We start from the raw sequence: 10,838 nt of genomic DNA on the forward strand, positions 1-10,838 counted from the left end.
ATTAGCAATTATCTTTGAGAACTCATGGATGATGGGAGAGATGCCAGAAGACTGGAAAAGGGCAAACACTTTTCTATCTATAAAAAGGGGAATAAAGACAACCCATGGAATTATAGACCAGTTAGCTTAACTTTGATACCTGGAAAAATAATGAAGCAAATACATAAACAATCAATTTGTAAGCACCTAGAAGATAAGTGATAAGTAACAGTCAACATGGATATGTCAAACCAACCTAATATCCTTCTTTGACAGGTAACAAGCTGTGTGGATGGGGGCAAGCAGCAGATGCCATATATCTCAACTTTAGTAAGGCTTTTGATACTGTCTCACAAGACCTTCTCATAAGCAAACTAGGGAAAAAAGCCTCAACAAACATACTATAAGGTGGGTGCACAACTGTTTGGAAAACCATACTCAGAGAATAGTTATCAATGGTTCACAATCAAGCTCATATTGAGTGGGGTCCTACCAGGCTCTGTCCTGCATCTGGTTCTATTCAAGATCTTCATAAATGATTTGGATAACATTGAGGGCTGGTCTACACTGAAAATGCCACACTGGTACAGCTGCACCACTGTAGTGCTTCAGTGAAGAAACTACCTATGCCAACGGAGGGCTTCTTCCATCAGCATAGGTAATCCACCCCCCCGAGTCGCGGTAGCTAGGTCAATGGGTGCGGTCTCCTCTGGGGGTTAGATTGGTTTAACTGCATTGTTCAGTGGTATGGATTTTTTCACACCCCCGAATGACATAATTATATTGACCTAATTTCCTAGTGTAGACCAGGGCAAAGAGTATGCTTTTAAAGTTTGCAGATGATACCAAGATGGGAGGGGTTGCAAACCCTTTGGAGAATAGGATTAGAATTCATAATGAGCTTGACAAACCGGAGAAATGATCTGAAATAAATAGGATGAAATGCATAAGAACAAATGCAAAATACTACACTTAGGAAGGAATAATTAACTGCCAAATACAAAATGGGAAATGACTGCCTAGGAAGAAGTACTGCAGAAAAGGATCTGGGGGTTATAATGGATCACAAACTAAATATGAGTCAACAATGTAATACTGTTGTAAAGAAAGTGAACATCATTCTAGGATGTATTAGCAGGAGCGGAAAGGTAGCCACAAGAATTAATTCGTCCACTCTACTGAGCACTGATAAGACCTCAATTAGAGTACAGTGTCCAGTTCTGGGCATCAGACTTCAGGAAAGATGTCAACAAATTGGAGAAAGTCCAGAGAAGAGCAACAAAAAATGATTAAAGGTCTGGAAAACATGACCTATGAGGGAAGATTAAACAAACCCAATTTTTTTCAGTCTGGAGATGAGAAGACTAAGTGGGGACATAAGGTTGTTCTGAAAGGTTGTTATGAATAGGGTGGGTGATAGTGTTCTTAACACTCAGGACAGGACAAGTAGTAATGGGCTTAAATTGCAGCAAGGGAGACTTAGGTTAGACATTAGGAAAAACTTCCTCCTAACATAAGGGTAGGGTAGTTAAGCACTGGAAAAAACTATCTAAGGAAGTTGTGGAATTTCCATCACCAAAGATTTTTTTAGAACAGGTTAGACAAACCAGGGATGATTTAGATAATACTTAGTCCTGCCCCAGTGCAGGGGATGGACTAGATAACTTATCAAGGTCCCTTCCAGTCCTACATTTCTATGATTTTTGTGACTGAGAAAACAAAGCTTACAAAGTGGCATAATTGAGTTGAGTGAGCTCTATAGATTGATTTGCAATCCTTGGTAGAAACATTCTTACTAAATACTTGGGAAACAATTATATTTAAGCTAGGGAAACCAGATTGCCATTTAGAGACATCCAACTATATTGTTTAGTTATGATAGCAATGTTAAAATAAGCTTATTTCCTTGTGTGGCACAAAGCAGAGCCAACCAAAATTTTTTGAGTAGGTGGGTAACCTTACAGATACCAGAGCTGATAGACTTCAGACGTGTCTGTCTGAAACAGGATTAAATTGAGTTGGAAATGCAAGAGTTCAGGGTACTTGACTATTTGACAGCAGCAAGGGTATTTGCCAAATTAGATCTTAAGAATTGTTCTCAATTCGCAACAGCTGCATGGTGGAAGTTCAGAGAATTCTGATGGTACTGTTACAGAATTTCTGCAGGCTTTATACCGGATGTAGTTACTGGAATACCAAAACATTTTGAGTGCTGGCTGGTCTCTTCAAAGTAAATCTGAAGTGTGCCAAAAGTCAGGCTATTCTGGTAAAATGTCTAAAAGATACCACTACAAAGAAGTGGTTGCAAGGTAATCTAATAAGAGCTGTGAACCTGATGTTGTCTTGTCAATTATATGAAATAGAAATGATTACCTTTCTTTCCAAAATAAAAATCTTAATATGAATTTAGTGTTCATAGGGTGCTGGATTGGCAGTCCTGGGACCAAAGTTGTCTAAACAGAACAGAAAGTGGGGGTTCAAGTTTAGTTCAGTTGCCCTGACCATTTCCATCCTTGCTATGTGTGCTACTAACAAGGGTGCTAATTGTAATGGCTTTAGAGATGCCTGTTTACTGGGAATTAGAGTGAAACTTCTCCATTCATTCCATATAGGCTACTCAGGTGATAGTAATTTCCAGTTGTTTCTAGTGAAAGACACTCTGTATCCTGTTACCAATCCCCTGGACCATCTAGTTCTCCTACTATTAGCCTTTTTACCTGTTGTATTCAAGCACGTAAGAGTGATTATTCTTACCTATTTACAACAATCCAACTACAACTGAGATTGCTGAGACTCAAGTTGTACTGTTTTAATTATACCAGTACAGATAATGTTGTACAACCCCAATAATATAGATGCAGTTAAACCACTATAAGAGTGCTTTAGCACTATAGCTTTATTCCTCTACGGGAAGGGAGATAAGCCATCCAGGTGTGACAGGTGCTATAGACACATGCAATATCTTTGAGAGTATTGTTTCAACTTTATAAAAGTTACCTGTATCTCTGAGCCAGGGATTGTATGCTAGCTCCATGGGTTGCTAACTCCCTCCAGGAACTAAAATCAGTGTGTGATGGGGGTAATTACTACAGACCCTGGGACAGGTAAGCAAGTCTGGAGAACTACTGAATGCTGGGTGAACTGCATATACTGGTTCTGGCTGAGTAACAGAAAATAGAGAGAGGCTTTTGATATAAAGTCTCAGCTGAAATTGACTGAGAAGTACTTGATCTAAAAACTGACACAAACTGTTAACCAAGAGGGCAAACTCAGCTGAAAAGTTTGAAGGACTTTGGAACCTATCAGCGTTCCCCTGTGGAACTTGGGTGACATTTGGTAAGCTTAGCATTCATTTAGACAATTTCTTATTTTGTTTTTCGGACTAAGGCATTAGAGAACTTATACATGTATTTGGTTTTGTAAAGGCTGGCAGGCTCTTGAACTGCAGCTTAAATCCCTAGGTTGGATGGAGAGAATCGTGTAAGGCTAAGGTTTTGTCATGGATATTTTTTAGTAAAAGTCATAGGCAATAAAGAAAAATTCACAGAAGCCTGTGACCTGTCCCTGACTTTTACTAAAAATATCTGTGATAAAATGGAAAGGGGCGGGGTGTCTCAGAGCTCCAGGGTTCCCCTGTGCCCTCCCCAGCGGCAGAAGCTGCAGGGGGGGAGGGTCCTCCTGCCCTGCCGTGGTGGGGATACCTCACAGTTCCCTGCTGCTGCGGGAGGTGGTGCGACCCTGTAGCTCCCAGCCGCCAGGTCTGAAGTCATAGAGGTCTTTAGAAGTAATGGATTCTGTGACCTCTGTGACAAAATTGTAGCTTTAGGCATGTGACACTTCTAATAGAGAGGTGATTGCTAGAGGCCTGGTCTATTGAACAGACTATGGAGGGACAAAGGTGCAGTTATTTCCAAAATGGTGACTACTGGTGTAAGGGCACATTTATACAGTGTACTATTTTTATTTATTTTTTTAAATCCCTAATGGAAATATTTATATTGGTATAAGATCTGTGTATTTAAAGATATCAATCCTTTCATTAAATCAGAATTAGTGAGAGTTAAAAGTAAATACAGACTCAAATGTGACTCAGACATACATATAAAAATTTATTGGTTAAATACAAATTTAATTTATACTGTTACCATAATGCTGGAGACAAATTTGGACTTGCAGAATGTAAAAGTTTTTATTTTGTACTATATATAAAAATCATGGAAAAATGTGTTCGGTTACAAAGATGCTACTTTCACTGTGGATTTAACAAAACACTAACAGCCTTAAGTTTAGGAAAACCACTCTGTCATATTAATGAATCATAGTCCCTAACTGAATTTCAAGATAGCATAATCTTTCATATTAATTGTAAATGTAATTTAGGATTTTCACAGGAATTTTCCCTTTCTGCTGAATTACATCCTTGTAATCAATAGGGATTTTAGATTATTTTCTGTATAGACAATATATGTGACCACAAAGGTTTAACAGTAAAGCAGATATTTTTTGCAAAACAGATTAATTTGATCAAGGGACTGAAATTTAAAGCGATGATTTTCTGAACTGGCAAAGCTACAATAATGTAAAAAGCCCTTAGATGGCACTATTGTTCTGAATTTGCAGCTTCCAGCCATTTTATCCTTTTATGACTTAAACATTAAGTATAATACATAAGTGGTATTATGTTTGCTATATTTCCTGATTTAGTATTTGGAGTTACAAAATAAAATACAAGGATTATTCAATTAAACAGATGTTTATTTAAAAAGTTTGAAATGTAATGGATGTCACGCATTAAATTAAAGTGGTAAAAATTATTAATAGGCCAATATAGCCAAATCTTCACACACCCTTTTTCTTTTGGAAAAATTTCTAAATTCAGCACTATTGGTTCAAAAATATTTGTATCAAAGCTTTAGAGAACTGACATAATTAAAGGGTTGTCTACACAGCAAGGTAATGTGAGCTGTGGGTGTGTGTGATATGCCCATGTTAATGTGCTTTAGAAATCAATGTCTCCATGTATACCCTGCTGGTGCACGGTAAAGGTTCACTAGTATGGTTTAATGTAGCACCGTTTGAAACAGCACTGCATTAAAGAGCACCAGTAATGTCTACACAGACCAATTAATGCACAGCACATTAGGGATGTGATTTCTGAAGCGCACTATGGAGCCCATTACTCCCCCCCCCCATGTAGACAAGCCCAAAGTCAAAAGTAAGTAAACATTGCACACTAATACCTTATCTGCCTCCTCAATGATTTAGGTATCTCATTTGGAGGAAGTAAGCTGAGTAAGTGTCTTTTTTTTATAAAGTTCTTAAATTTTTACTAGTTCTACTGTTCAAAATATTTACAGGCGGTTTACCAATCGCATTGGCACAGAGCCATGATGAAAGGAGTCCATTTTGCTTAAACCTTTGACATGGTACCCATACGGTAAAGCAACACTAGTTTTTTTTCTTCAAGTGAAAGGGGAGAAGACATTTCCAAAAGAGAGTACATGCAGGTTTATCATTCTTAAGTGGAATTAGAATTTACTTTTTGGGCACATAAAATAAAAAGAACGTCCTTTTCGTCCATGAACTAAAAATTAAAAAGGCAAGTTTTGAGTGCTAACGTCTATTGTATTTTACTAGGGTTTTTATATATCTGAACATCCTTTCTATAAGCCCAGGGGAAAGCAGCATCGTAAGATGAGACAGCAGTAGAGAGGCCTGTGTTAGACTTCAAAAATAAATCAAGATATTAAAGATGGAACTTGATAAAAAGATCTCCATAGTCTCCAAACTTTAAATGATCAATGCTGAATCAACACCTTGATGCTCTGACTTTTACCCTATGCTGTGCTTTTCTGATGGAAAGAGATTCTGAAAAGCCTGGCTTTCTTTGTTTGCCACCTGCACATATTAATCCTCAGATATAATATACACACAGTTTGTTCAGTTGCCTTGTTCTTCAGAGATTACAAAAGAGGCCAGTTGCTCATGTGAGAATAGGATGCCATTGAACATGTACAGAATAAACTGCAGCATAATGAAGATTAAATGTTTTGATTTTGTTTTTTTACAGTACACATCGGCCCAGAATGGGAGGTGGGTTAACAATTAACTTGTTTAATATGGAGCTATTGCCAAACATTCTGGAAAGTGTTGGTTTTTAGAATGCACTATTCTTATCTGGAAATATGTCTAATATCAGACTTATTTAGTCTATGTAATTTAACTTGTATAATTTTGCATTGTTTTTGTTAAAAAATATAAATCTTTGTGCCTGTTAGGTTAATTTCTCTTGGTGGCTGCTGCTTTCTGCCTTGACAGATAATTTATAATGCTACATCTTATATGTTATTTAGGTGATTTATAGAAAATAACTTTTAGTGGATACCTCAATTAGTTGTTCTCACTCATAGACATAAGGCTGTGAAATATTCCTATTAAAATTAACTATTTCACTGAAAAACAAACAAACAAAAAACAAAACACAAGAATGGCAGCCGGGGTGAAACGTGCTGGTGGTTTATAGAACGGATAGGTAAACGTCTCTTGCTAATTTCAAACACTGTCAGGTTTGAATGTTAAACTGAAATGGGAATGGAATTGGGTTTGTTTCTGTGTAAGAGAAACGAAGATTGAGAATGAAATTTTTTTTTTTTTTTTTTTTTTAAAGCAGAGAGCAAGTAGACTGACAGACAAACCCAGAGACTGGATCAGGGAGGGAAAGAGAGAATTTCTAATAGGAAAACACTCTCCCTGGGGCACTAGCTTGAACCAACCTAAAGGTGAGGGTTTTTTTGTTTTTAAATGTTGGTGACTTCTCATCTATTCCTTAGCACAGGGAGCAGGTTTCCCTTTAACTAGAAAAATGTGTTGGGGGGCAGACAGGCGTAATCACTCTTCAGTAAAAAAGATTGATGAGTTCATTCTAGTTTTATGAACTCTACAAGTACAAAAACCTTGAACTTCACAAGTTCACTCAGCCCTACATTCAAAGATGGAGAAACTATTAAGTGAGTGAAGTTTTCTTAGCCTTTTGATCCTCCTGCTTGTTAGACTTTGGTATCCCATATATGAAATGACAAACTCTACAAGGTGTCGATCATACATTAGGGCTTGACATTTTTCCGCAAGATAATGAATGGTACCTTTATCCTCTCAATCCTAAAACAACTGCTTTTTATTGCTAATGAGGATATTAACTCAAGCAGTAGTGAAATCTGAAAATCAAAAATGTGGTATACATATTTAACATATAATACTTAAATCTGCAAAATAAATGCATTTCTAAAAAGCCTATTAAACAATCTTAATTTATGCAAATTGTATGCAGGATAAATGAAATACCAGATCAGGTCAACTACTAGAATGCAGTTCACTTAATTTGTAAGATATTGTACTACATTTAATTTCCCTAGCTGGAAACTATTAAAAATCCTGTGGAAATTCTGTTTGCTAGCTCATGTGAAACATTCACAAAGTATGACTAAGTTTTGTTGTCACGGCAAATGTTGGTGTTTCAGGAAGTTAATATGTTATATATGATGTGGTTCTCTTTCTGGACAATATAGTGCAAATCATATTTGATAGTCAAAGTAATAACTCAAGTGACAACAAAGATGGTAGTTCTTTGTTTGCTGAAGTATAATGTGCCTTTGTGCTAGATAAGCATTTGCTTCCATATGCCTCGTGAGCAGAACTGGGCTCCATCCTTATGATATCTATAGAACTCGAACAAAGTTCTTGGGAAATATTCCAGATTTGCCTTGTACATCTCCACTCATCCAGTCTTCATCTACAGGTTCCAACTCTGTTATCATATCACCTGCCTGTAAGAAAATGAGCAATGATGAATCTTTTCTGCTCAAATATAGCTTGATATGGGATTAGAGGGAGAAGCAGTAACAAAAATTCACCTCCATAAAACTTTGATTTATATAGAGAAAAATAAAAATACAATATTGGCATCTTTTGCTAACTTTACATTTATACGAAGTAAAACATCTTCACAGACTTGGGAGACACCTATCTTGGAATATCCCATAGTTAGGGTTCTGTTCTGAGAAATGGGAGATGCAGGTTCAAATTCATGCTCCAAATCAGGCAGGCCTCTGAGCATGTCTATCACATTGGGCCCCTTAGGCAAGATAAGTGGGGCAATGCCTAATTGGCGGATCCCACCAGGGCTTAGGCATGAGCTAGGTGCCTGGACTGAAGCAGCTGTGTACCTGGCTAGCAGTGGATTTTTAGGCATCTAATGAACTTTATCACTGGAAACATAGGTGCCTGGAAACAAGGTTATAGCAGCTGAGCAGGGATTTTGAAAATCTAATTTTTTTGACTCAGGTACCTAAAGTTACAGTTAAGTCCCTACATTTCTTTTTGGATCTAGCCCCTTGAGTTTTGGTGTATATATAACAGAGTATATGATGATGAGCCACTTAAACTTCTTTGATGTCATGGAACAGGGAAGTATATTCTCCCTTAACTGTTTTTTTTTTTTTCCCCTAGTAAGTACAATTCCTTTTCAGCTCTTTGCTACAAGCTAAGTGTCTGACCCCCATTGTTCTTGTTATCCATCCCTAACACTCACTCCTTTTCTTCATATTATGGTTCCCAAAAGTGGGGCACAATGGTCAGAGGAGTTTAACAGGTTGTCTGAAGTGGACTAAAATTAGTACTATCTGTCTGATCTACTATTCCTTGTTCCTATTTTCATCATGCTGTGCCCCATGCTTAATCTAAAATATTCTCCCATAGTCTTGTCCTTTCTTCCAGTGCATTGGTTCTGCTTTTATTCTAGAATACTCTGCTCCTGTAGTCTCCCAACTCAAGAACATAAAACTTAAGTGCTTACATAGGATCTGCTTTAGGCACAGTAAAAGGTAGTATTTTTGAGATTACTATTCATCTGATCTTGCTTTGAATGTCTATGCAGGTCTTGCCAATTTAAGTTTCAAGTTCCCTCAGTATCTAGGTCATTGGTTCTGATATACTATAGACCCACTGCTTCTTGCTAACATCTTTTACCTCTTCAAATAGTCTGTCTGAATACCCAGCAAGCAGTATGTCATTTGATTTTCTATGTCACAACTGCATGCTGTGCTGTGAAAACGTCTCAGGAAACCCAAACACACTGTACTAAATGTATTTTAAAGAGCCCACCATCATAGGGTGTAGGTGCTGCTGCTACTACTGTTACGTTCCTATATTTCGTCCTGTCTTCTGTTTCCTAGGCACAGTGGAATAAATTCTATGATGCCCTATTTGATCAGATCTCTAATTTTTGATACAACTGAAAATGAATGCATCTGGTCAGAAAACTTCATTTTATCTTTTTTCTAAGAAGTGTGACAAGGTAACAGGATCAATTTGTCAAAGTAAAACTACGATCTGACTTTATTCAAGATATTTTATTCCTTTCCGAACAGCTGTACCCTGACTGAAGTCACAGTAAAGTTATAGAAAAGACAAAAACATCCACATTAACAGAGGTACAGACAAACACTTGGGACTTCTGATAGTTGCTACTATTTATATTTATCACACTCATAAAAAAGTTAACGTTTTGGAAAGATCCCCAGTAAACAGACAAAGATCCAGGAGCAAATCCTAGTTTAACTAAGTGATACACCCTCATGATGTACCCTGCTAGGACGTACTGTAAAATAGCCCTTTTGTAGCATGCAGATTTTCAACTTTTCCCTTTGGGAACAGACACATTGTGGTCAGTCCATGTATTGCAAGTGTCCTGAAACAATCGATTCATTTTCAGTAAATAACCACTTGGCTGCTGAGTCTCAGGTTCATCTAATATTCTAGTGATCTTCCTGGAATGTTGATGAAGAGTACCTGGATGTGGGCTTTCCTAGTACTAGCACTGTTATATATTTGCACTGTTAGCAGAGGTGGATATGCTAGCTCTAAGCACTACAGAGGCTGAGTAGATGTTTGATATGAGGCTATTATAAACTGCTACTTTATTGACCTCGTAACTTTCAAATCTGAATGTGGTAACTCTTGCCGGGCAGCCTGGGGTCAACATAACCAGCCAAAGGAGGATCAGCCCACTGCAAAGCGAATCTTCCTGGGGTATAGATTAATTGTAATTGCTCCTATGCCAACCTCCCTACTGCTACCACAGAAGCATTTCTGGCATGGATGGGGCTTCCCTATCCTTCATAGAGCTGTTGTTTCAACCCCTTGGGGCTGGTTGATAACCTACTCTAATTTATGCCACGGAACTGGACTGACACAGGGCAGCAGATTTCAAAGGTGGGCGTTATGCCATCTTTGTGCCCCTTTCACTCCCCCACTCTGTCCCAGGATTTGGCCTTATTTCCAGAGCAGTAAAAGTTTACCTTTTCTAGCTGTGTTTCTAAGGTAGATGAGGTCCAGCTCAATTGGTCTGCTCCATACAATCTGCTTTCTCAATAGAGTGCTGCCCTATCTCTTTCGAGGTCTGTGAGCTAACAGCAATGACTAAGATATTTACCTTGAAGGAGAGCTCATCCTCATTCTCTCCCTGGAAGTCATACAAAGCCTTGGCTTTTCCTTTCCTGCATCCTGGAGACTGTGCTGTCTTTACTCCAGCTGTAGAACATCGACAACACACAAGTGATTACAAAATATTTGCTTAAAATATAAAAACAATTTTTAAAGAGAATTCCACAACAAGACGAGGTTTTCAGTGCTTGGATTCTCTCTCCCTACATTCACAGAGTGCATTATTAGTACATAGTGTGGAACACAACTGCAATAAATCCTACATGTTGCATGGGTCACAATAATATAATAAAATAATCATACTGATTATCACCGCCCTCCTCCCAGGGCTCCGGCCGCCCTCCCCCCCAGCCGCCGGG

The 10,838-nt window shown here is 38.0% G+C and overlaps 1 protein-coding gene across 1 annotated transcript in view; it reads right to left on the bottom strand.

Annotated features, from left to right (window-relative positions):
- Positions 1 to 6,454: 6,454 nt before the first annotated feature.
- SH3D19 (SH3 domain containing 19) overlaps positions 6,455 to 10,838 on the bottom strand; it is a 151,401-nt gene continuing 147,017 nt past the window's right edge. Inside the window, exons 20-21 of the mRNA XM_026647849.2 lie at positions 10,469 to 10,566; positions 6,455 to 7,802 (exon numbers count right to left, since the gene is read on the bottom strand). Coding sequence (XP_026503634.1) covers positions 7,695 to 7,802; positions 10,469 to 10,566 — 206 coding nt within the window. The 3' untranslated portion in view covers positions 6,455 to 7,694. The remainder of the gene's footprint in view (positions 7,803 to 10,468; positions 10,567 to 10,838) is intronic.

This window comes from Terrapene carolina, unplaced genomic scaffold (assembly GCF_002925995.2).
Source record: "Terrapene carolina triunguis isolate 2854851 unplaced genomic scaffold, T_m_triunguis-2.0 Scaffold66, whole genome shotgun sequence".
Classification (NCBI taxonomy): Eukaryota; Metazoa; Chordata; order Testudines; family Emydidae; genus Terrapene; species Terrapene triunguis.